The sequence below is a fragment of the Pezoporus occidentalis genome, unplaced genomic scaffold (genome assembly GCF_034315485.1).
Source record: "Pezoporus occidentalis ecotype Australia unplaced genomic scaffold, CSIRO_AGI_Poc_V1 ctg16, whole genome shotgun sequence".
Classification (NCBI taxonomy): domain Eukaryota; kingdom Metazoa; phylum Chordata; class Aves; order Psittaciformes; family Psittacidae; genus Pezoporus; species Pezoporus occidentalis.
In genome coordinates this window covers 4,822,877-4,850,093 of record NW_026913425.1, presented here as the reverse complement: position 1 = coordinate 4,850,093, position 27,217 = coordinate 4,822,877, and the positions used below count along the sequence as shown (strand labels likewise).

Below are 27,217 nucleotides of genomic sequence, written 5' to 3'. Positions count from 1 at the left end.
CCCTGTTCGGTGCCTAGCTAGTTCATAGAATCATCCCATCCTTTTTATTGGCCCCTTTTAAGGATTGAAAGTCTGCTAGGAGTCTTCTCCAGGCTGAATAGAGTCACAGAATAGTTTGGGTTGAAAGGGATCTTCAAAGGTCATCTAGTCCAAACCATGTCAAGAAATCCTGTGTAGCTAGTGCCTGGTTTCTTTTAAAATGAATTCCTAAGGCTGCTTAGCACCTCTCCCTCCCTGGGCGCTGTGTCCCAGTGCCGGGTGCTGCTGCAGGCACGCCCGCAAGGGGTGCTGGGCCTTGCCTGGGTGTGCTCTGCTCAAAGCTTGGGCCCCAAGAACCGGTTTGTCAGGGCCAGTGTAGGGCACCTCCCTCAGCACCCGACCTGGGCCCCTTCCCTTGTGTGAGGAGGAAGAAGAGGCGAGGACAGCGATGAAGGGGCTGAACCACCTGCTCCATGCCGGGAAGAAGGCCACGCATGGAGCCACCGCAGCCAGCCATGATGGCCGTGAGTGTGTGGGGGTCAGAGGCAAGGCTGCCCTGTCAGGGTGCCAGGATGGTGGGGCCCACCCCAACCCCCTTTTGCCTCAACCATGGAACAAAAGGGACTGGGGGGGGAAGGAAGAGATTAAATGTGAGCTGCTTTATATGTAGTAGAAGACATCAGCAAGGATGTGTGGATGTGGGGTTGGGAGCTGGGGTTTGGCACCTGTGCTTTCCGTGGGACAGATGAACTGCACAATGCCTGCTTTACCTGCACCCCGCAGTGGTCTGAGGGGGGTCGCTGGTGTTAGTCACATCCCTGGGGCTGAGCACCTGCCAGCAGTAACACAGCTGACCAGCACCCCTGTTCTGGGATTCAGTCAGTCTTGTGGCCTTGCCCTCAGCAGCACAACTCCCGGTGAGGATTCAGCACGCAAACCGGCTTGTTAAAGAAAAGCCCACTCTGGCCTGGGCTGCAACTACTAAAAACACATTAATTTGTGCAAACTGAGCGGTAATTGTTCAGTCCTGCCGCAGCCCTGTCCTGTGATCACAGCATGACAGCCAGAAGCCGTCCTCCTGCACCGTGTTTTCTGATTCCAGGCTGGCAAAGAGGGCAGATAGAAAAGAAACAAATAAAAGTACAGTTGGACTCAATAGGTAGTTCTTCCCATTGCTTCTTTGAACTGGAAAACAATTATTCTAGAAAAAGACCCTTCATGACCTAATGAAATACCTGCTTTGCCCCTGTCATTGTATTTCCAGTAACAAGAAAATGTAAAAGGAAATATTACCAAAGTATTAAATATTTTATTTAATTTTTAGAAAAAAATAAATATTTTTGTTATTTGAATCTGAATATTGTTCATATTTCTGTATTTTTTCTCCTTGGAACTCTTCAGCCAATTCAAGTTCCTTTTTAGCAATTTTGAGACAATTTAGTGCTTTTTGAGACAATGACAGATTTCATCTTGTGAATGACTACAACAGGAAATTAAGAAAGGAGCAGGGGTAGGGAGGTGGAAAAATTTCCATTGCTGATGAGTATTGAAACCTCTGGTGCGCTCTTTTACTCCATGGGAAGTCATCCTTATTTGTGTTGTTACTGAAAGACAGATTAAGGCCACTAAAATCAGATGTAAATATGAGGAAAGAAAAATTGAAGGTACTTCAGAGCTTGAGTTTCTGTGAAGAAGACATTCTGTTTTCAGGTCAACGAAGTGATTTACTTTTCTTTTTACTTCCTTTCCCTTCCAAGAGAGAAGAAATGTTAGGATGTTCAATTTGCCACAGACAGGACCCTCTACAAAGGAAATGAAGTGAAAATTACTACTTTATTAGCTCAAAAGAAAAATTGAATCTATTTTCTAATTACATAGTTACAATATAACCTGTAGGGCAATGAGCCAGACATTTTGTATGAAGCCAAAGAAAATAACCACCCAAAAAGACTGACAGCTACAAATATATAATCAGTTGCTGCTGTCACTTGAAAATAGAGTGATTTCTAATAATGCATGGTCTGCCAAATCGGGGATACCACAGCTTGGATAGAAGGCTTCCAGGAATTTGTAGTCTGACAGCTCTATACTGCTGTAATTTCATGCATAAAAAAATCATTTTTCAAGAGCAGCAAAAGGTTATGCAGCTAGTCAGTGCCATAGTGTCTCTGGATTGCCACTGCTCTTAATGCCTGAGTTAAGATGTATTAAGAAAAAACACACCCAGAGCAAAAGGCCTTTATTTTTTTGTGACTTCTGGGACAGGAGAGAAAAGATCAATTATTAATACTTTGTCAGAACCACAACAAAATGCAGATACAGTAAAGAAATATAATTCTTTTTTCTTGAAGGCAGTGCAAGTAAACTGTTGTTCCTGAATCACAGAATGTTCATGTTAGGGTTGAAAAGGACCTTAAGATCACCAAGTTCCAATCCCCCTGCCTATGGGGAGGGACACCTTCCACTGGGCCAGGTTGTCCTGAGATGCAGCAGCATTTATTTTTGCATCCTCGTGCAAGATACATGTATGAGTGCTCAGCAGCAGGCAGTAGGAATGAATATGGCCTAATTGCAACTAGTTGCAGCTAATTGGTGCCCTGCATTTTGTATTTTCATGTTTGACCAAAATTGCTTTGAGCAAGATACCCTATGACCGTTGTTTTACCAGTGTTTGAAATCAAGATAGTGAAAGCTCTGCTGGATAGCTCTTTAGAGTGCAGACTATGAAAACACACTTGTATCACAACAAGTGAGATACTTACTCTGCAAAGATCCCTGTTCATGATGCTGATGTTGCTGTCAGCCACTCTCCTTGTCACCAGCTTTGTGTAGTGTATTCTGTGATTTTCAGAGGATTTTGGGAGGATGCTTTTGTTGTTAGAGGTGATTGGATAATGTTATAGGAAAGCTGAAAACAGTTCTGAAAATGTCCAGTTTAATTTCTAGCTCATTATGTATAGTACAACTGCAATTATTCCCACTGAGATAATAATCATGTAGAATGGCATTAAGTGAATGTCATACTGATTTTCCTTAGTATGCTCTGCAATTATAATACTTCAAGCTGTATTCTCATTTGGCATTAACGAACTTAGACATAATGCAGTAGGATGAACTTTCATGAGAGGTCTCTAAGGAACAGATAATTGCTGCAGTTTCTAGCTCAACAGAGACTGCTGTCCTCTTTGGCAATATCATTGGACAAGTGGCTTTCAGGCCAAAATAGTCTAGACAGAAGATACCTAAGCAATTAACTTTTAAAGTGTTATATCCTATGAAATCAAAAATATCTACTAACATTTTGCTACACTAATTTATTGTAAATGTTTCATTAAATGCTAGGGTAGGAACATAAGACATACTCTTACCTCTAAGTTAGCTAAACCAGTTATTAGACATTGGAATTTTATTTTCCAAAGTTACTGAATATTATGAGTCTAAATGCACACTGCAGCTACTTCAATTGACCAAACGGATATTCATTTTTAGGTTTAGATATTAAAGGAAGGTCCCAATTTAATAGTAAATTCCACAGAGTAGCCAAATTTTGAGTTCAAGTACATATCTCTTTCAACACACCCTCTTCCCACCCCCCATGAAACCGCTGATTTGTTTGATTGTTTTGGGGGGCTTGTTTTGTTTCCAGTTGGATCATACCATTTGGTTACTGTTTTACATTTTTATGTATTTTGGTGATGTGTTCTGTTTTCAAACAGAGGAACTTTTCCAATAATAGGAAATAAATGCTTCCATTTGTACTGTTTTGTGCCAGTAAAATATTTTGGGACCCATTTAGATGCCAGAGCCTTATAAATTAACTCCTGCTCCTGTGAGCAGCGTGAATAATAGTAATCCGTGCTGTGAAAAGTCTGCCTCTTTGCACTTAGAAGTTGGAACTCGAAACATTAGCCAGATGTCTCTAGAGGAGAAAAATGTAATCCTGGAACACCTCTATCATGAGAAAAGCAAACGATTTTCATAACATATGTAATCAGGACAAATAACAGAAAGTAAGAACAGTACCATAATTTCTTATGTTGGTTATGGCTATTTTTTTAATAATACAATTTTTTCATCATGTTTTTCCACAGTATTGCCAGATGAGAGAGAATTTCAATATGCTGCTAAAATGAACAATTTGGAAACCATGGAAAAGCTGTTTAAAAAGAATGTTAATATAAATGCTGTAGATACTGTGAGTATGAAGCATCTGACAGATAACAGATCTGTAATATGACTTCTTGGCATTTCATAGTGGAATGACAGCAAGGTAGTGTCAACTGCAAGGTAGTGATGCTGCAGTCCCCACTAGGACCTCATTAAGAAATATTTTATGCATCCAGAATGTTCAGTAGGACTTGTGCAGTGTAGCTCACAGGTCTTTAACCACTAGTCTGTGTGTCACAGGAACTAAGGAACTCAGTCCTTAGGAACCAAAGACTTCTGAACTGTGGTCTCTGATTTACTATTTACTCTGTGTTCTAATTTCTTGAATTCCCCATGTTTCAGAGCAAGAGGACTTAACCTCACAGTCACTTTGAGAATGAATTTATGCTGCTAGCATTACAAATTTCAAGTGTGAAGTGTTTCCATTCAGTTTGTATGGAACCACAGCAGTGTTCTACCACACCCACTGGCCCCAGGCTGAGTTCAGAGTCCAGATTTACCCTAGACAGATGAAAATGCGTTTCTTGTGCTGATATCAGCTGTAGGCCTGAATGATGAGGATGTGGACTTCACAGTAACAAAATGTAGTGCTGTGTTCCACAAGAGAAGTAATTCAACAGCAATGGAGCTGTCATGATATTAATCTGGGAGTTGTGGAGAACAGTTTGCCCTCAGTGGCTATGTATAAATCATCTACCCATGACTATCAAGTGTTACTTAACCATCAGTTCTGGAAAACCTTGCTTCCCATGCCCATGTGCATATTTTCCCATGGGGAATTGTGGAAATAGCACAGATGCATTGCTTGGTTTGTTTATGAGAAAGAGAGGAAGAAAAAACTTCTCAGTAAACTCTTGAACAATGAGAGTGTTCCCATCAATTACATAGTACTCTAAAAAGTCACTTTTAAAATGTTCTTTCTTCCTTATTGCTTTCCAGAACTCAGGAAATTAAACTGAATACTTTTCCAGCCCAGCAGTTTGAACCTTTACTCTGTCATTCTAAAATCAGACCAATAGTACATGAGATTTACTAGCATAGCTGCGTGGGTGTTGAGCATTGATTGATCCTCCTAGGGGTGATGTAGCTTATACTGGCAAAACTTTTCTTTTGTTCACATTGATCATTCCTGCCCCTGCATTGCCAAGGCAAATAAACCAGGCTGCCAAAAGGTGAGTTTTGTTGATAGAACTATTTCTGTGCAAGAGGGTTTTTCTGGCATAAATGCATGTCATAAATCCCACCTTTGAATTATTTTAATGCATATAAACTGTAAATTTAAACTTATACATGGATAAGTCAGCTGGTCTGCATAGATGCTTAAGAGAACAAATCCAAACTTACTTTTAAAGTTAGCTGGTTAAATCACTTCTGTATCCTTGGCATGTAAACTCTCAATGAATTTTGTTAAACCCAATTCTGTTAACTTTAACTGGAAGCAAAACTCTCTCCACTAAAGTTTGATGCAATTTAACCAATCCTTTTTTAAATTCACACCATAAATTACTTTAAAGGAAAATTAATCAAGTGTTCCTTAGAAGCACTGAAGCTATTCACCTGTGTAAGATTACTCACTGTTGGCAACTGGAAGCTTTCATCTACATGCATAATGACTCAGTCTGGCAAGGTAACTGAGTAGGGGAAGAATCTCATCATGCATTGCAGAGAGATAATAAAAAGGAAGGAAGATACCAAAAGCAAATCTAATTGTATAAATCTAGTTGTCAGCTTTTCAAATTAAACCATATAATAAAATAGTAAACATGGATGCTTTTGTACTGCATGCATCTCCTCTAGGGAGGATATGATTACTTAATCACATTTTGACATATCAGGAAGGGACGATGCTATGTAGAGAAACTAAATCATTCTGGTTCTACAAGAAATCTTTAAGATCAACGCCTCAGTTCCACCCGAGGGAACAAAAATGCAGATAAAGACCAAGCATAGCTGTTGAAAGAGAAATATGTAAATATATAAGTATTAACAAGTACATTTATTAATCAGAGAATTCAGAAATCCTGATCACCTGCACAAGGAAAAGACCTGTATTATGGACCTGACAACCAAAGCTTTGCTTATTTCAGCTGAAGCGCACTGCATTCCATTTTGCTGTTGCGAGAAGTCATGTATCAGTAGTGGATTTTCTTCTCCATCACAAAGCTAGACTTGATATGGCAGATCAGGTAAGCTGTTTTACATGTTTTGAGTCACACTGTGTAGGAACATCTTAGGGGGAAAGTTGGTATTTGCCTCATGCTCCCTGTTTTACAAAATTAAGTGCTTGTGTAAAATCTTCAGTTTGTCTTAAGACTGCACATGTTTAGAAGGAAAAATGTTAGAGATGAAATGCATTGCCCAGAGCTTTGGCTGCGCTGCATACTTGAGTGAGCACAAGGGTGGTTGAAGTCACTTGTGCAAATACACCATCTGTGGTAGCTGTGTGTTAATCACTGGCCACTTTATATGAAAGCAGTCACTGAAAGTAAAAAATAGCTCTGGAGATTGCTAGGAGTTCAGAAAGTAACACCTTGTGCTCTTCCCTTCCATTTTTATGTGAGTAGCTTAATGCAAAACTGTCAACCACTCTGCAGATTCCAAGACATTAAGAGTTTAGCAGTGTATGGCTGATTTGGTTGGGCCAGATGGTGATCCACAGTGCAGGATTTATTCAGATATTAAAACCAAATGTATGGTATGTTATTAATAAACAGGCTATTCAAACTAGGAGTTTTCCAGTGAACTGAATGATGCAAATAGACAAATCATTTACGTTTCCCCCCTGTCCCCTGTCATGGCAAGCATCCTGCTCTCCAAAGTGTTATACCAACAAGCATAAAAACTGTTCCTGTTCTCCATTAGAGGTGGAAGTCAGCCTATTTATATAACCGGGTAAGGTTATAGCTGCTAAGGGAGCGCCTTTCTCCCTCTTGCTATGTTTATATTCCTCTGATTTCATCTCTTAGACCAGGTGTTTTTATGGTGGCATAGAAATGTCTTGTATTTACACAGCACATAGCACAATGAGCCATGACGTATGCTGCTGCACCTGAACACAGTACACACAAACTGAGGAAGGTGATTCTATGATTCTATGATAAGAGGTGCGGAAAAGCTAGAGACATCTGTGGCAAAGATGGAGAACACTGGCTGGAAGTTCTGTATCTCTATTCCTGTTGGCTCTAAAGAAGTTAACAACAGAGCTATTCTTTTTTCCTGTAGAAAAAGAACTTTTCAAGAGACTTTGAAAGACAAGGGAACTTAAAAAAACAGGGCTAACTAGCAAATTATGGTGACTCACAGAAATACAGTCATTACAAATGATACCTGAAATGTCACCCACCGCAGCCAGTGCTAGTGGTTTCTGGTAAGAGGAAATAATTTCCAGGGACTATTTAATTCCTCCATCACAAAATAAGATCAGTCCTTTCCTGGAAGACCTTTTGTTAAGAAGAGGGGCAGCCTGAACATTTAGCTAGGTCTTGACGCACGACATTTAGCTTAACGTAACTGAAATGAATCCCACTCACACTGCCAGGAGTTAATACTGATTTTCTAAGAGCCGACAGAGCAGAACCCACTTGTACATTGAATTAAGAAAAAAAGATTTAAAGAAATTTGGCATGAGGTATTCTGGTGGTAATTTCTGCCTGTATCATTTTATTTGAAGCATGGCCTGACAGTGATTCATCTTGCTGCTTGGACTGGAAATCTGGATATAATGCGAAAATTAGTTAAAGCGGGAGCTGATCAAAAGGCTAAGAATGAGGTTTGTTGGTTACAAATTTTTACCAGCTCTAAACGTGTTTATGCTGGAAAAAAAAATCAGACTTGTTCTTAAAGAGTTGCTTATGGCTTTTCAGGAAGGAATGAATGTACTGCACTTTGCAGCTCAGAACAACAGCGTTAAAATAGTTGATTATGTTCTCCAAGATCTCCACCTGAATGACTTGAACAAGCCTGATAGGGTACAGTATGTTTCTTTTTGTTTATTTCTAGATGTCATGAGGCATCTGTTGTGGGCAAAACAATCTTGACTTGAGAATTTCAATGAATTTTAATTTACTGCCAGCTATATAAGCATTTAATTATTGATTTGGGTATTAAGAAACAAGTAACAGCCAGACAAGCACTTAGTGAAAACACTTTTCCTCCCTTTCTGGCTGTCTCAGCTGAACTCCAGACACCTCTCCTGCCATGCTTCCCTTGCTTTCACTGAATGTGATGCTCAGTCCCATCCGTGAGGTGGTGGAAAGCAGAGGAGATTGATTTTTTTTTCAATTCATTCCTATATTTTCACTCTTCGTTTCTTACTCTTTTTGTCTGTTCTAGCAAGGGTTCTTTTGTGGGCTGCAGTCACCCTGTGGGTGTACCTTCTCCTGAGTCTCCTCTCGCATCCTCTCATATTTCCTCCTGTACCTTCCTTTGTGCATCCTCCCCCTAGCAGTGACCAGCCTTTCTTAAATGCATTTTCACCGAGCCATCATGCACTCCTCTGATGGCTTGAGTGCTGACACGTGGTTAATACTGTGTCAGTTTTGTGCCTTGTGGAGCCATCTGGAAATGGCTGTGACCAGAATATGGCAGTCTCTGACCTCCTCCCACACAGTTCACCCTGCAGCCCCCTGTCCTTACCAAAACCTGCCAGTCAAGGCCAACATGGGAATATTGCACCAACATAGAACATAAAACTATGTGTAGCCATTCAGCAGAAGTGCACTAGCTCTTTAACAGTGCCAGGGCATTGTCTTCATCAGGTTTGCTGCGTTTTAAGTTTTCCTTCCCACAGCTTAGGGATCTTGCTTTGAAGGCTTACTTGGCTAAGTAGGGTATTTTATCTTTACATGAGGAAATTTATTCTTGTAGGATCTCTCAACAACAGAACAAAGGTTCCCTATTTTTTTTTAAGACTTTTTGACCCAATGGTGCAAAATTCTGAATTTTTTCCACATAAGACAAGGCACAGAGTTAATTTAACAAAAGAAACCTTTGTGGCCTAGGACTTGGGAAAAGAAAGGTGAGGAAGAATCTTCTTTATGTTGAGGTTATTTCATAATTATCTATTAGTTGCTTGCATTTTCTTTTTTCTGAGACATTTAATATAGGCGACTATAAGGTAGTGAAGCCATCTAGTTATTTGATTAGATGGCCCCACTTTCTGACCAGTGGTATGGTTTTATGTCAGGATAACTTTCTGCAGTTGAGCTGTAAACAGCTGGAAAATTTTTTGTTAGTTTAACCACCACCAAAAAACCCACAATGCAGAGCACTGAATTCAGACCTCCTGGATAAAACATCCAAGATACGATTGTTTTGGTCTGTGCTTGCAGAATTCAGATCATGTTATGCCATGGAAATGAATCTTGCAACTTCTTCACTGCCTGTTTCTGAGCATCCGCAGACTTTTAATGACACAGTTCTTCTGATAAATATTTTCATACTGAGAATAATTAAATATTTTTAGCACATTTTCTACCTTGTCACCATTTCTGAACAGTTTTCAGATGTTTTCTTCAGTGCATGCAAGATGTGTAGTCTGGTTTTTCACACTAAATATTGCAATTTTTTAAAATTCTTACTCTTGTGTACATCTACTTTTTTAATCTACTTAATCATATATAATTTTTAATACACATATGCATGCCATATATCTAGTACCTGAAAGCAAGTATTTTTATTTTCAATAACACTGTTTCTTTGTCTTCTAGAATGGTAGAAAGCCATTCCTTCTGGCATCTGAAAAAGGCCATGTTGACATGATAAACAATTTGATTACTCTGAAGCTGTTTACGTCTGAAAAAGATAAGGTAAAGGCTTCTTTTTCACAGAAGTACAACTAAATATATGCTTAAGAAAGATTACTTCATTTCAGTGTAGTTACTATGCAATCAAGTATTGTGGATAAGCTATACAGATGTGCTGGTAATGATATTCATTGGACCAACAAACACAAGGATGATGATTCTTCAGTAATTAAGGGAAGGCAGTGGGACTTCTTGTCTTACTGCCAGAAGACTTTTCCATATGCATTAGTAGTGCATGTAAAGTAAGACCAGCATATGCTGTCTATTGGGACAAGTGGGAAAGGCTGGTAATTAAGGTGTTAGCCTCTGTACTGGGAGATCATATTTCTGTTTTTCACTCTGCTTGACTGTTTCTTTCTGTCACTGCTAAATCCCACATGACTAATTTTTCAAAGGTGTTTAAATATGTCAGGATGCAAACAAACACCTATGAGGGTTTTTCAGAAGTGTCTTAATACTTCTATCTGACTGAGTTTGCTTCTGACACTGCATTTTAAGGTATCTAAATGTCTTTCAAAGTTTCCTTACTCAATATATGTGGAATGAGCAAGTTGGTATTTCTCCACATCTGAGGCATTGCAAGGATAAAAGACATTAAAACTATGAAATGGACAGATACTGCATTAATAGAACCATATAAGTAAGCACCCAGGAAGTGATGGTGTTTTTCTTGGTATTCTGGTAATAGTTTAAAAGCTGTAGTGTAACCCAGAGCTCTACATGCTAAGGAGTTTATCAGCAGATGTTAGAAGACAGTGTTGTCCCAGACATCTAGCAGGCTGAAGGTATAAACAAGCAATGATGGGAAGCAAATGTGATCCTATAGCGTAAGTAGATGAGAAGCCAGGGCAGAAAATCATCTCCTAAAAGCAATCACAGTGTATCCATAATCACTAAAAGGACTTCCTCTGCCCTCCACCCCCATCTCCCCCAAGCTGTGAACAGAAAGCTGTTCTGGACTCTAATTTCTCTGATGCTTAGGATTCTTCGAAATTGCAGCTTCAGCGTTCTTTTAGCCAGTTTGATACTCCTTCTTGTTCCAGCATGGTCTTTTAGCTCAAATCCTAATGCTCTTCCTGAACTTGCTCTTTGGTTTTATTTGTTTGCTGGTGTGTGAGGGTTTTTTCTTAATTAGCTAGTGAGAAATTGTATTGATGGTGAAGGAGATTGAAGATTGCCATGTTGGCATCAAAGGCACTACAAATTTCTGTACACTTACCTAGGTTTTGGCCATTAATCTTTAAATCAGTGATCTTGAGGGCTTGGTGTTATTCTCATCATTGTAGAAACAGTACCCAAAGTTTTCTTCTGATTATTCTTTAGGAGGTAGAATTTCAGGTCTTTTCCCTGGGCATACACTACAGTTTTCACAATATGGGACAACTAGCTAACCAGCAGGATCATGTCTGCATACAGATGAAAAGGCCCCTGTCGTTTCAGTCTTAATCTTGGAACATGCTTCTCCTTGTATGTAAAAGAGAGATGTACATAAAAACCAAAAGGCTTTGTATTGCTTTTACTTGATGTTTTAACTTCATTCTTATGACTTCATTTTTGTTTCATAACATACTATTTGACATTTCAATTTCAAGGAGGGAAACACAGCATTGCATCTAGCAGCCAAAAATGGTCACAGTGAAGTTGTAAAAATTCTGCTCGAACAGTGGGGGGAAATAAATGACCTCAATGAGGTAAGGGCACAGAATTTACTGAAATACACAGAGATTTGAAAGATCAACTAAAAGCAAATAAATAAATAAATAAGTATTGCACTGAGAAGATTTCAATAGCTCAGCTGCTTTTCTAGTACCATTGCATCCTGTTTTGTTGTACCTTCTCCGATAAATTCAGCTCCTTTAACTCCTTCACTGTCTCTTGCCCTGTACCTTACTCCTCACGTAATGGCTTCCCATCCGTCCCGCATGCCCTTGAGCAGCTACTGGTAGAAAGAAACAGAGGAGGGCCTAACCTCCACCTTGCTTCCTGTCCTCCAGCATTTCTGGCTATGTAATCCCATTCCTTTTACCATCTCTGGTGTTTCTCAGGCTATTCACTGAGGCAGTTCATTGTGCACACCCAGCACATACCATCACAGATACCTCAGCAAAGAGATCTCAGGTTTGTACCTTGATTATGTGATCTCAGTTGACTGCACAGAACTGGCAGCAGACACTGCCTACCCACTTTTTCTTTCCTAGATCAGCACCAGTGAACTCAGCTCAGCCAGCACATTCATAAATTGCACAGTAGCTGTGAAAATTGTATCCTTGATCTGGTGCACTAATGAGCTTAATTTTTGAGGCCTAAAGTAGGGGTAAAGGAGGGGAATGCACACTAACTACTCAACTTGGCTTTCCTGCTTTGCTGAGAGTCCTTATGTCTTCTGTTTCTCCTATCAGGCAGCTGGAATAAACTAGGCAAGTTAATTTGTTTTGCTGCAGCTGGCATGCCCACTATGGGAAGTTGCCACATAGCTGAAGTCTGTTCTCCTGGCTCAGCTCGCAGAATGAATGCCCTCCTCTTCCTTAATCAGCAACAGATTCATGGGTCGATGGGTTCTCTTATCCAAACTGTATGTATTTCCAGCTATGCAAGCTCTGAGGGATGGGAATCCCTTTGAAATGTGAAGCCCTGCTGTTTCCAAGCCGTGTCTAACAATGTTGCTTCTGCACTCAGACTTGTACTTCTTGTGTCCCTGTCTTGCCCTGGCTAGTGGTGTGACCTTCCTGTCCAGCTGATGTTCTGGTCCATGAATAAACAGGTCTCTTTTTTCAGCATGAGCAAACCACTACATTAAGTTTACCAGAATAATGGTGGCAGGAGTTCAACCAAAGAAGAACCAGGATTTATTGATGCTTCTGTGAATGCTAAAACACTAAAGTAACTTTCAGTAAAGTTTTGTGTATTTTAGGAGTTGAGAAGCAGTGATTAGATCATTGTTCAGCTGATATAACTTATCTTAGAGATTCACTATGGAGACTTGGAGACTCTTTGGGAGTGAGAAGATTTGAAATAAGTATGTAACAGGATTATTTCTGCTAAAAGTGCACCAGAGTTGGGAATTCATCAGAAATCCATGGCATTGGAGTGACAAAAATTGGTTCTGATGATATGTGCTAGTGTGATAACAGTGTTGCTTGGAGTTGAAAAGCAGAAATTGCTACCTGTTGTCTTTGCTTCTGTGCTTGTTACTTGCAATCTTCTTTCATAAGAGTGTGATTAATATTTATGAAATAGCTATCTGTATCATAAACCTCACCAGACATCTGTCTGCATAAATACCATCTGCCACTTAAGTATTGGTGAGTGCCTATTTCATTTAAGTGTTAATTTAGGAGCATTCAGATTGTGTTCTTGTGTGAACATCTCTCCTTTTCTGTTGAGCTGGATACGTCTTACTGAACTAACCTGTTTTGTGTCACAGCATTGCACTCACATGTCTTAAATCCGAACAGACATTTTCTCTCTATTGGTCTAGAATGGAGAAACTCCATTTTACTTGTCTGTTGAAGGAGGTCATGAAAAATGTGCTGAGTTCTTGCTGGAAGCAGGAAGTGACATCAATGTTCTAACTCAAGTATGTACACAATATCGCACCAGCACACAGGTAGTGGGACATCCTGGCCTGTGGGAAGGACCTTCTCTTTTCTGTGTGTGCTAACAGTATATTTGCTCTGCTAATTTTCATGAAATGGTAAAAAAAGATATTAATAAAGTAGAATTGGGGATGTAAAGAGTGCTAACAGAATAAAACTGATGTGGAAGAAATATAGCATAGATTTATTTCATGGAGTACAGTGGTGGAGACATTTATTTACTGTACATCCAACAGTAAAACATACGACTAGGAAATGTAACCAGCTAGGGTTGAAAATCCTCCTTTTTGGCAGCATATATGACTGAACTGATGGCAAACCTGTTCTCCACATCTGGTTCCTAGACTTTAGTCCAGCTCACATCTGTTGAATGCTGCTAGCCTGCCTGCTGTGAGAAGTTTATGATTCCAGCAGACTGAGGGCTTGTTTATTTTAGCAGAATTAACTGAAAATTTTCTACTGGTTTATTTTTAAAAGTTTGTTAATGTGACTGTACTTGCTTGTTAAAGGTCAAACTGAAGTAATAGATGAGGAGACGTGGGCATTGTCATTGTCCATGGCACAGATAAACCAGCTGGCAACGCTGATTCATCAGTTTCTTAAAAGACATTGAGGAGGACTATAGAATACTGTTGGGTTTAGCATGTTTGTTGTGTTAGAGTAAAAATGGGAAGTTCCCTCAGTGTTTACAAAACCACCATCATGCTAACGGCTGATCCACTTCGGTTTATATAATTTTGTCAAAGGGAGTTTTTTTTGGGGAGTGGGATAATAACACAAATTTAAGTGAAAGATCATCCTATATTGACAGCTCTCTTTAATACTCTTCTTCCAGCAACAAAAATGTAAGTTTTTGCTATATGTATCATTTGTTTCAGAACAATAGCAGTGCTTTGCAGGTTGCAATTCAGAATGGACATCTATCCTTGGTTACTTTTCTTATTGATAAGAACATTGACCTGGTTCCTAAACCTGAGGTGAGCATGTATCAGTCTAACTATTCTGTTGTTCAGCCTGTCCTGTCTTTTATGACCTTCTTTGGGAGTTTAGACAGCTGAAGGAGGTTGACTAGTTCCTTGATTTTTTACTAGACATGTTATTATGTGGTTTATGGATGTTGGTTAGCAATATGTACGGACCAAAAAAGACAAGGTCCTGTTGCACAAACCCAGTGAGCACTTGGGCAGACTGGTGTAGTGCAGTGTAGAGGTGGTCAGGCTAAGCCAAGGACCAGGCATTAAGATGAGTGAAGAACCCTGCTTGAACTATGCAGCAGTGATGCAGGCCTCCCTGTGTGCTGTGAGCAGAGTTAACACTTTTAACTGATTATGAGTGAAGGTAAATACAAGGTAAATAAACACTTCAGTGCTTTTGCCCTCTGCACTCAAAGCATATACCTTCAAAATCTGCCACTGTTCTTAGGGGTTTAAAAAGAAAGAGGTATTTCTAGTATAAAAATCTTGTCTCAATTAAGATGTGACAGTTTTTGTTACATCTGAGATTTTCTGTGTATAGGAAATTAGTTTTTGCTTCTACAGTACAGGATGAAAATAGCAACTGGGCTTTGTGACTTATGCCATGATCACTGGCCTGCTGTGTAATGTGATCAAGGAAGAATTCATGATGTGCCTGAAATTATTTATTTGAATTTGAGGTAGTTGTTGTGCTGCCTGTTCTCTTTGGCTTTCTGTAGCAGAAGCAACTCATAAAATTGTAACTTTCATTTTGGAAACATTTCCAGTGCAGCATTACATAAAAGCTTGCTTTAATTTTCCGTAGCCCTGAAGAAATGGCTGTGGTTTATAAAGACACTAATGAACAGGTGTCTGGCACCCATCAATGGCACTAGTACGGGATTATTCTTTAGCTGTGTTTAACAAGAAACTGACAACTCACAGGTTCAACATACAAAGTGATCTTGCCCACCTAATGGCTGGATTGTGACTGGTGGTGTGTCTGTGCTTCAGTTATTTTAATAGTAATCTCTCAAAGAAAATAAAACCAAATTAATTTCTTTCTAGCTGTAATTTACTTTGTATAAATATGACAGGAAGTCAGTTTCATATGAAGAATAGTTCCAGCAGCAGTATCTAACAAGAGTTTATTCCCGGAAAGTAGATTTTGACATCTGTTTACCCAGCAGAGAATAAATCTGTGTCCAGCCTATTCAACTAAGAGCAAACCCAGTTTTCTGGGGGAACAGAAACATTGTCCTAAGCTCTCTACTGTCAGCCAAGGGTAGCAGCATATCCAAGGTATAAATACATCAGAGGAGTACCTTGCTGTGTTCCTAAGTGGTGACACACTGATACTCAGTCCGTGGACTCAACATTTCCAAGTTCCTCGGTTAGCATTTGTTTACCTGCTGCTGAGCCATTGCAGGAGCAGGCTACCATGTCTGGCGTAGCTCTGCACCTCAAGGTGTGTTTTCTGCAGTCTGGAACGTCTGTTAGAGCATCTCGCCTTTCCAAGGGGTGGATTTTAAAAAAAAGCTCTTTCTTGTTTAAATGGACGTCTAATAATATACCAAGGATAATAGTCTATTATTTTCCCTCCACAGCAGAAGAATTCCCCTCTCCATTTAGCAGTCATCAATAACCACCTACCGGTAGTAAAAAGCCTCTTGGATGCCAATCATGATATAAACTCCTTAAATCACGTAAGAAAAGCTGAGAATTAATATAACATCACTCCTAACAAGGAGATTATGTGGATTTTGCCTGAAATACATTGTATTTTTTTTTCTTCCTGAGCTCAGGGTACAAAAAAATAGGGAGGAAGAGGCAGTTCCCTCCTTATCTTTTTGCATGTGTGCATATGTATTAGTCACTGGCACATGCTGTGCTAGTATTGTTTCTGCAAGATAAGGATAGCAAAATGCTATGTACCCAGAAAATATCTGATTGTTCAAGTATTACAGTTCATGTGTAATAACTGACAAAATTGTCTCAACAGCACTGATCTCAGACAGAAACCCAGTACAGAGGGTCACTTGGCTGGTAGGGAGTTAATTTTTTAATAGCAACCCATAGTGTGCTGTGTTTCAGATTTGTGACCAAAACACTGCTGGTAAGTCAGAGTTTCAGCTGTTACTGAACTGTGCTTACACAGCACCAAGGCCTTCTCTGTTTTGCACTCTGCTTCTCCCTGGGCATAGGCTGGGATTGAGCAAGAGCCTGGGAGGAGACACAACTAAGCAAAGGTCCAGAGCTGCTTCTCACAACACATCACACTGAAGGATGAGGTCACAGCTGTCTGGTGGAATCAGTTGGTGTGTCTGGGTGTTAAGTGAAAGTTTTGTGGTTGGAAGTCACCCAGGGACATTGGCATCTGCTTTCTCCACCTTTACCAGGATCTTTTTCTTTCCGCTTGGTACCAGCGGTCTTTGGAGGCCTAGCTGGCTGCTCCCCAGTTCACTGAGTGCGAATGCAAGGTAGCTCCTCAAAGAAGGTATTGTAAACCAGCAAGACAAGTAGACTATCATAGAAGGTATCCAGTATTTAAGGGAGTTAATGGTGGTGGAGGTGGTCTACAGCAACCTAGCCAACAACCAGGCCTCCAGAGATCTGAATGACATCCAGGTCTCATGGCCAGTAGCAGAAGTTTGTACACTGGCCATGTGGATGTAGTACATTGGTGCCCTGGCCGCAATGGACTGGGCAGACACTGAGACACCAGCTGTGTATAGACCAGCCTGCCAGCTGTGTCCCTTCAAAGCGAATCTCCTCCCCTCTCCATCAGCCCTACATCTCAGCTGTGGGAAGACCCACCAGGTCTCTCAAGTCCCACACTGGGGACTGTGGCTCCCTGTTGGTGAAACACACTCTGAACTCCCACATGTCGGATGGGGATGCTCCCCAGTAGTCTTTGAGAAATCTGTAGTTTGCCTCTTCTTGTTGATCATTTTATTGCTAAAGATTAATTTGTACACATTTTAGTAGCAGAGGCTGTAGTTAGTGGCTTGAGTCAAGTATGACAATGAGTCCTTCTATCACATAAAATACAGAATTCTGTTCTTGAGCACATGATTTAGAAATGTTCCATGCTTTGTCCCTAGCATGTCTGAGTTACATACATTAGCTGCACGTATATCTCTGAACTACTGCAGCAAAGAAAGTAGGGTGTATTGCAGTGGGAAATTTATGAGGTCACGTGTCATAGTGTGTATTCCTAGAACAGCTGATGAGACACTCCAAGGCGGAACCCTGAGGCTGGTGTTTCTTCGTAAGGTGTTGCTGTTTGACTCTGCAAACTTTAAGTCAAGATTTAAAGAACAAAAGTTTTCTAATCAGACCTGCAGAATGTGGACTTGCAACATCAGAGAGGTGCAGGTACAAAACCTTCCACCTAAAAGGATGCTGTGTCACATGAAGCATGCTACAGGACATGTCCAGAAGATATGCAGGGCTTCCACAAATGACAACATATCTTATTTGCTGCTGCATTACACCCACAGATGGCTGGAATTTCTAATATTCTGCAGAAGGATAAATAAATAGGTTTCATTTGGGTGCACGCAGTCTTGTAGTGGCTACACAACCCTCATTTCAGACCTAAAGATTAGACTTGAAGCTGAATGCCCCTTTAGCTGTAATTCTTGTTAATAATTTGGTTTTGTTTAATCTTTTTTTTTTTTTTTTAATTTTTCCCCCTTTGTGTGTGCTTGCATGGTTTAAGGTTCACTGAACCCATTACAGAGCTGGCAGACTTCCAACACATATCACCATTTTGTGGCAGCGCTGGCTAACAAACCCTGCTGTAGTGTTGAAAATTATGGATGTCCAGTTGTCTTTGTATGAATTTCAGCTGGGAAGAGGTTACTTGAGAGATAGTATGGGTGGGGGTTGGCAGCTGCATGAAGCACTCTGTCCAAACCACCTTGTTTTAAGAGGGAAGAAAGAAAGCTTGTTAAATTACAGTACATTACAGGAGCATGACAGTGACCTTTTCCTGAGCCAGCTGGAATTCCTGCCTGGTTTTTCTGCAGAGATCCCAGATGCTGTCTTGTTTGTCTGGAACAAAACTGGCAGGTAGATCACTCAGAAGTTAAATGATTTCATCCTGTTCAGTGTTTTCTTTCCAAGGCCATCTCATGTGAATTTTCTTCAGATTCAGATTATGAGCACTCTATTTCTAAGAGAGAATTTGGCTTACTGTATTTATTTGGTGTCATTAATTACAGAGGCAGGAAACCCCACTACATCTGGCAGCTGATCTTGGCAACGTGGAGCTGGTGGAAGTGCTGCTGAAGGCTGGCTGTGATCTCAAGGCTGTGGATAAGGTAGATTGCATTCCCCATATGTGCAAGGACATTGTGATTTTATGTTTTGTTTTACAACTTTCTTCCCAGAGATGCAGAAAGCACTTACTGGCAGTTCTCTTTCCTAGGTAAAGCTGTTAGTTGTTACAAAGGAAGTCTCCTTTTTATATTGCATTACACAGCTTGCAGAGATCTGAAATGGTTTTAGTGAAGAGGTTCCAAGCTCCATAGTTTGAAGGGTGAAAACCCTGCTGCCAGAGACCTCTGCTGGAAAAAAGGATTAGGCTTATGGAGTGGAAAACAGCCTGTGGCTGTTGTAACTGTGTCCCTGCAGCATTCATTGCCAGGAGAGGCACAGGTACTGCCAGCTTCACTAACTGCAGCGATGGCGAGTTTCCCTTTACCCCTCTGGGACACCTGGAAATGATGGTGCTGTGTCCTTGAGAAGACATCCCAGGTCTGCTCAAGTGGGTGCTTAGACCTGTTGCTGATGTTCAGCCTGGAAAGACAGGGGCAGGAATGGCTGGAAGAAGTGCCAAAACTAAGAGCCGCTGCCAAAGTGCTTTCGAAAGTACCAAATACAGCTTTTACAAATTCTGCTAAATTATTGCAAGACTGAGCTTCCCCTTCTTATACTGTTACCATTATACTGACTTTCTGTATAACTGGATTGACAGATTTGGTGTTTATCATGCTGCATTGTTAAGAGTTATGCCTTATCAGTTAAGCCTTGCCGTTAAGAGTCATACCTACACTAGTTGGAGAGCTGCAGTTCTCATGTGGGCTAACCCAGAATGAAATCTTGTCTACTTTAGTTAGTGCCTTTGCCATGGGAAAATTGTGTCCACCTAGTCGTATTCCAAGGGCAGGCACAGAAAATTACTTCTTACTGCCTGTTTTGATCTTAAGCACCTCAAGCCTTTGGGCTGGGTAGTGCTTCAGTATTACAGCAAGTTGACATTGTTCAGCACATGTCATGAGAAGGTGGTTCTCAGCCAGCACAAGTTCTGTCACCTTTCTGCTCTGGTTTTATTTCTAGGAGTAGCTTGTCCCTTGCCCATTTGCTGGTTCACCCCTGAGGCCATGCCACTGCTGGGAACATTTGAAAGTTCAGCTCTCCTTGAATCAAATTGCTGCCGAGGTGCCAAAAATGTTTCCATCCCCACTGAACAGTAGGCAGGAAAAGTGGAGCCAGCTTCAAATTGCACAGTTTTCCTGGCCTGTGTGCCCTGGCAGCAAGAGTCCTCAGATCTCCAGAACATGTCATCCATCTGTGTGAGTCATGAACTCCCTTGGGAGCTCTTCCTTCCTCCCTCCCATCTGCAGAGATAATGGTTGTTGGTTGTCATTGGTAGTGCAGAGACTTGTGCACACAATCTGGTGTGCAAGACTGCTGTGCCATGTGTGCAGTAGCATGCCAGCAGTGTCTGCATTAATACAGGAGGCCAGAAACAACCCCTCTTCCCATCCCCTTCACCTCCCTGTGAAGTACAGAGCACTTTCCAGGGCTGGGTCCCAAGGAGCTCTTGTGGTCTCTGGACTCTTCACATACAAAGTATGTCTGTGCTATAACAATTTTATGAAAGGTAAATTCTTTGGATTCCAATGTGATGCTTTTCTAAAACCAGGCTAATTAGAATGATCTTGAGCAAAGCCTGGAGGCAGAACTCAAAAGGGAACTTTGTAATAGCTGGAGAGTTGAAATGCCTCCTAATTTAATTACTGAACCTTTTAATTAAGGTCTTGGCTTCTTTTAGGTCTAATTTTCTAGAATGCCTATCACTTGATATGAGGAGAATAACCTGAATGCTTAAATCTGAGGCAGTTCCACCAGTGCAAATTCGCTGAAAATAGATAATTGCAGAGGGAAGTGGGCAGCTGCAGTCCTCTGCACCTAGAATTAAAGCAATGGCTTGTAATTCCTTTGACTGCCTGTACTACTTGAAAAACACCTGTTTGGTGAAACATTCGGTGTCCTCACTTCAGTTGTCACAAGAACGGAATTCCCACACTCTCATTCCTTCTGTGATGGGGCTACAGAACTGATGGACAGGGGTAGAGCAGTTGACGTCATCTACCTGGACTTGTGCAAAGCGTTCGACACTGTCCCACACGACATCCTTGTCTCTAAATTGGAGAGACATCAATTTGATGGATGGACCACTTGGTGGATAAAGAACTGGCTGGATGGCCGCATGCAAAGACTTGTGGTCAACGGCTCAATGTCCGGCTGGAGACCAGTAACGAGTGGTGTCCCTCGGGGATCGGTGTTGGGACCGGTCTTGTTCAACATCTTTGTCGCTGACATGGACAGTGGGATTGAGTGCGCCCTCAGCAAGTTTGCCGATGACACCAAGCTGTGTGGTTCGGTTGATACCCTGGAGGGAAGGAATGCCATCCAGAGGGACCTTGACACACTTGTGAGGTGGGCTGATGCCAACCTCATGAAGTTTAACCATGGCAAGTGCAAGGTCCTACACCTGGGTTGGGGCAATCCCGGGCACAGCTACAGGCTGGGCAGAGATGAGATTCAGAGCAGCCCTGCGGAGAAGGATTTGGGGGTGCTGGTCGATGAGAAAATGAACATGAGCCAGCTGTAGTGTGCACTCGCAGCCCAGAAAGCTGACTGTATCCTGGGCTGCATCAAAAGGAGCGTGACCAGCAGGTCGAAGGAGGTGATCCTGCCCCTCTACTCTTGTGAGACCTCACTTGGAGTATTGTGTGCAGTTCTGGTGTCCTCAACATAAAAAGGACATGGAACTGTTGGAACAAGTCCAGAGGAGGGCCACGAGGATGATCAGGGGACTGGAGCACCTCCCGTATGAAGACAGGCTGAGAAAGTTGGGGCTGTTCAGCTTGGAGAAGTCTGCGTGGAGACCTCGTAGCAGCCTTCCAGTATCTGAAGGGGGCCTATAGGGATGCTGGGGAGGGACTCTTCATTAGGGACTGCAGTGATAGGACAAGTGGTAACAGGTTAAAACTCAAACAGGGGAAGTTTAGATTGGATATAAGGAAGTTCTTTACTGTAAGGGTGGTGAGGCACTGGAATGGGTTGTCCAGGGAAGTTGTGAGTGCTCCATTCCTGGCAGTGTTCAAGGCTGGGTTGGACCGACCCTTGGGTGACATGGTCTAGAGTGAGGTGTTCTTCCTCTTGGCAGGGGGGTTGGAACTTGATGATCTTAAGGTCCTTTCCAACCCTAAGTATTCTGTGATTCTATGATTCTGAGCCAGTTTCTCTTACCATCTGAAATAGGACAGGTTTGCCATAAAAGTTGGAGGTTTCCACCCCTGCTAGCCTACCCCTATCTGAAATGCCAGTCTAATCATAACATGGGAACAGACTGTGTGTAGTATTTTCAGCCTGTAGGTGCAAGGGCTTGCAGCAGGCACTTGAAAGCAGTGACTGGGGAGCCAGAAGCTGGTATGAAGTACGCAGGAGTCTGAGTGTAGAACGTTTCTCGGAGCAGCTGTACCTCAACAGAAATTCTGTAGGGGCAGTTCAAGGCAGGAAAATATTGACCACTCAGGGCTAGGGGATCCTGCAAAGCACAGAACGTTGACAGTAACTACCCTGAAGCCATAAAACTAGCAATACATTTTCTCGAGGAGAAGGGATATGGCTCTGTAAACAAACCTCCTGTTTTTTCTATTATATACTTATCCTAAATATAAGAGATAATGTTCTGATTCACTGTTTCTGCTTTCAGCATGGAAAAACTGCACTAGCTGTGGCATCAAGGAGCAATCATGCCCTCATTGTAGATATGATCATTAAAGCAGAAAGGTATTATGCCATGAAACAGGTAAGAAACACTTTTCTTTACACTGAGGAAAACACTAAGGGAGTACAGCCGATTCTGATCCTGAAGCACCTTTTGCCTGAGGTGGTTCCTTTTGGCAAGCTGCAAGACTGGCCTTGATAAATTGGTTTATGTGGGTTCCATGTCATGATTTTGACACAACACAGTTTAAAACCCCTAAGATTTCTCAGGTACACCTTTTGTTTGGAAGCAGGTCCTGGTGAGGCAGTGTAAGACATCTCTTGTAGCATCCACCCTAAAACCTGCAAGAAAGAAGATGCTGACACAATTTATCTATGTCAAGCAAGTAAATCTGTGAGCGCCAGAGCTAGCAAACCAGGGCAAAAGGACTAGCGAAAGGAATGCACTTGACTGTCAGCTCTTGTGCTTCATTGCTGAGCTGCCACACAAATATCTAACTTCATTATCACTCCTGCTTACTGCCAGGGAGTGTTTGTTGTACCAGGTTAGCCAAGTGCCTCCCACACTTAGGTGGTATAAGCATATGGATCCTGCCCGAGTGCCAGCACATGAATTAACCATTTTTACCACCCCACTTCATCCCTATGTGCCCAAATCCGTGATACTTCGTTTTACAGGGCATTGTGCTGGGAAACCACCCATCTAGATTAACTAGAATGAAAACCACCTCCATGAACTCCCTGTGTTGTGCATATTAGATTTGCACCAGTTCAGCTGGAGTTGTCAGGTACATGATTGTTTCTTTTGGCTTAAAAGGGGAATTAGAAGTAATCTCTTGTCAAAGAAGACATGACAAGTCTGACAGCAGTGAGCCCTTAATGCTCCTAACTCTTAGCATTGTTTACTGAATTGCCTGAGGAGAAGATGTCTAAGCAGATGGTCTTCCTCAAGAGCTCCACAGGTGTTGGGAATAGAAACAAAAGTGTTTGTATCCCATTACTACGAGCACAGCCTTTGGCAGCTGCTTAGATCTTACAGGTATGGAATATAATGTTGCTCAGGTGGCTTTACCATATAAGAAACTAGAGTGTTTTGAACCATTATTTTGAGAACTTTTTGTTACACTGAGCTGACTTACCATCTGTGACAAGGCATTAGTTACAAAAGGAAATGTCACGTTGCTGTGAGGAAGTGCACATGACACTAATGTGTGGGAGTGCCTCGTTCTTTCCATTTGCCCTTTTTTCTATTTGTTTGCCTGTAGGTTTTTTGTTGGTTTTGTTTTTCTAAACCTCAGAGGTTTTCTATACCCCCTCTGAACCAGGGAGAGCCTGAAGCTGCCTGGTAGAATGCCCTGACCCTCACCTTGCATGTATCAGGAAGCATGCAATAAAGTCTGCACTAGAAAAGAAGTGGAATCAAACATACATGAAAAAGCTTAGTTACTGAACTAAGATTATTTTTTCTTGCAAGACTCTCATAAGGTTAGTAAACAACGCTGTTGTATTTTTCTAAATTTTATCTGGAATGGAGTATTTTATGCTTAGCACTTTAAAATGTGGCATGCTGCCATTTCCTTTTTTGCTTAGTAGCTGCTCTGTAATCCCATACCAACTTCCGGAAGACATTTTTCACTTTGGAGAATGATTTGAAACAAGACTAGCATGTAAACAAAAAGAAATACAAAAGTAGTTTAGGCTTACCTACACTAGGAAACAGGCTTTCCACTGGGCACTGCTCAGCTAAGGCTAAAATCACTGCTACATTCTAAATGTCGCTTTTGCAGAGGTGCCCAAACAAGAAGCTATACCTTCACTCCTGTATCATGCATACGGTAGCAACACCACTTTTCATTTGGAGGGTGCTTGTGGTTTTGTTTTCTATCTAATTTTGCTTACACTGGCAATAAAACTAGATCCAGGTTCAAACTACATGTGCTTACCAGTGCTTGGACGCTTTGCTGAATGGGGCTCCATGCACAAAACCCAATGGCTTCATGCTGGCACCAAATGACCTGGTTGTCTCCACTTCAGGCGAGCTGAGCTGATGGGCAGAGGCAGAACAGCCTGAGCAGCACCATGCTGATGGTGCCTAGCCTCTTCTCAGGTAGAAGTCAATACTTCTAGAAGCAAGAAAAAAGAGTAAGAGCTGTGCTTGAAACCCAACCATGTTCAAAACATGGCATACAAAGTAGACAGAGCCAATGAGCACAGCAGTACTGGCACGGGACTTGCTGCTACTTGCTATTGTGTAACAAGTGCCAGAGAAAGGAAGTGGTTTATTTTGAATTTAACTTAATATGACATAGGAACAGACACAGGTGGGATTCATTTCCGTTATACTACTTAGACTGTAATAACATCATCCACGCTGACACATCTTCCAAAAAGCTCAACTAGCCAAACACAGCTCCTTTACCTGCACTGAACAATCACTTGTCAGGAGCTACATGTGGCTGTAGAGGACATAATGTTCACTGCTCTCTAAGTGAAGTTCCCAGCTTCATTACAACATTTATCATCTGCTTTCTTCTCCAGGAACATCTAGTTCACAGTGATGATGGGCCAGACTTCAGCTTGTCCTTCAAACAAGATCACAGTACACAGACCAAGCATATCCGTTCTTCCCTTTGGAATCTAGCATATAAGCAGTTAAACCCCCAGGAATGGAAAAAACTGGCCCTATTCTGGAAGTTCACGGGTGAACAAATTAGAGCTATTGAAGAACAATGGACAGGTAACAATATCTGAATGGCTAGACATAATAGGTAAGCTATAAAAACCACAAGGCAGAGCGGCTTTTTAAACTACATGAGTGTCAGATTCACAATGGCCATACTGCTCTTATTCAAATAATGAAAAAAGGCAGTGAGTGGGTACAAGCTTTGTCCCTGGTTCCAGGGTGGCGGTGATGTAGAAGTACAGGCCACTTCTGTTCTCCCTTTTTGCCTGAAGGAATCTTCATCTTCAGAAATCAGAAACAGTGAGTGGCATGGAAGGGTCTTGCAGGTCATGCTGCAAGTGAGGAACTGGGAAACCTCGTGACACAGAAGACCTTGTTCATGCCGTCTTGACAGCTGCCATAAACCAGCACTTTTTGGTTTCAGGCCCCTCAAGTGCTGGGAAAGCCATACTTCTAGAGTATGCATTGTACTTGCTTACTACTACTCCACAATATACTTCCACACATTGAGGAAAAATGAAAGGAAAAAATCGTATTAAGGTGTATTAGCTTTTCTCTCCCTTTACTGTAGCCTTAGAATAAAACTATAATTTGTTTGTCTGCTTTTACAACTTTTTAAGCCTCAGTCATCATTTTGCTTCTGGGCAAGAAAGGGAATAGTTAAATGAGTAGGTTTTAAAACCTCTTGGAACTCTAAAAGTACAAAAGCACAAAATATCCTGTTCCCAGCACATGGAACAGACAAATGCTTTGTGTATTGCATAGGGAAAAAAAGTTACCAGGAACATGGAAATAGAATGTTGCTCATCTGGTTACATGGTATGCTGCTGGCCCGTCAGAATCCTGTTAAGCACATATACGAGGATCTGGTGGAAGCAGGATTTCAGCCTTTAGCTGGTAAGTTGTTAGAGACCACCTTACACTGTCCTCTGCCAGGCTGCAGTGCAGTGCAGAGGTGCCTGCTGCTGCTGCCAGGAAGGTGTAACTGTGGCAGAGCTGGAAGACAGCCTTCCTTTCTGGGACTATGCTCTTCCTGGGGGTGGCATGGGGGTGGGCGACATTCCTTGAGAAAGTGCATTTAAGCAAGACTTGTGATTTCTAAAGGAAGACAAAGAAACAGACAAACCAACTTTGCTTCCCTCCTTTGTCCTGCAAGTGAATGTGATTGGCTAGCCCTCAGTTAAGTTAGTCTGACCTTGTGAAATATAGAGCATGTCAAGCAAGTGACTTCTCCTCTTACTTTACAGAGCACATCAGAGGTGCAAGTAGCACTGGCATGGACTCGAGAAAATGTGCTATTTCATGAGTTCATTAGTAAAACACGGCATATCTGATGGATTTACATGCCACACGGAAGGGGACTTCCAAATAGAAACAGTATCTTTTCTGGAAACAAAAACCTATTTTGAAGTTGTATGACTTTTTCCAAGCTAGAAGAACTTGTAGTCCTGAAATACTGGTTAGTTCTCTTATAAGCTTGCTATACAATGATTTAAAGAATTAAGAGTGAATGGCTATTAGTATACTGGTAAGCAAGAACCACACTCCTCTGCTCCCCCCCCCCCCCCCCCAAGGTTCTGCACCTGGCCTAACACTGATACACTAATTCTGTACTGGAACTGCAAATTAAGATATTTTGTTTGACATGAAATGTAAATGAGATGTTTTCTACCTGAATAAAATTAATAGGTGAAAATTATGTGTATAAATCAACACTTCCAGAAATAGGCTGGCACCTGGACTCATTTGGGATTCAGGTTTACGTAAGGGCTTGCTAGGATTATAGTGTTCCTGTCAGAAGAGGGCTTTTCTCTTGTTTAAACAGAGCTATGATTAGGACAAGTCTTCCTCCTTCAGCATTTCATTTATGTAGTGAAAATACACAAAAATACCATATTTAAAACCATGTGAGGATGGCCTATCATGGCATAACCTTGAATACATACTCAAAAAAGAATATTTTATATTTAGTAGTTAATACATCTAGAAATTATTTACCTATTTCTT

General features: G+C 41.4%; 1 protein-coding gene across 6 annotated transcripts; it reads left to right on the top strand.

The window, feature by feature from the left end:
- The first annotated feature begins 248 nt into the window (after positions 1 to 248).
- Positions 249 to 26,768, top strand: ANKDD1B (ankyrin repeat and death domain containing 1B). Of its 6 annotated transcripts, none has more exons than XM_062612381.1 (15): positions 250 to 503; positions 4,071 to 4,174; positions 6,234 to 6,332; positions 7,817 to 7,915; positions 8,010 to 8,114; positions 9,855 to 9,953; positions 11,543 to 11,641; positions 13,429 to 13,557; positions 14,425 to 14,523; positions 16,110 to 16,205; positions 18,729 to 18,827; positions 22,514 to 22,609; positions 25,066 to 25,264; positions 25,976 to 26,107; positions 26,458 to 26,768. In XM_062612381.1, the coding sequence occupies exons 1-15, from the start codon at positions 428 to 430 to the stop codon at positions 26,514 to 26,516; spliced, it is 1,590 nt and encodes a 529-aa protein (XP_062468365.1). In that variant the 5' UTR covers positions 250 to 427; the 3' UTR covers positions 26,517 to 26,768. The 6 variants fall into 6 exon arrangements, with proteins under 6 accessions (XP_062468367.1, XP_062468369.1, XP_062468365.1 ...); XM_062612380.1 differs by having other exon boundaries at positions 251 to 503; positions 16,107 to 16,205; XM_062612382.1 differs by having other exon boundaries at positions 252 to 503; positions 13,429 to 13,527; positions 16,107 to 16,205.
- The last annotated feature ends 449 nt before the right edge of the window (positions 26,769 to 27,217 follow it).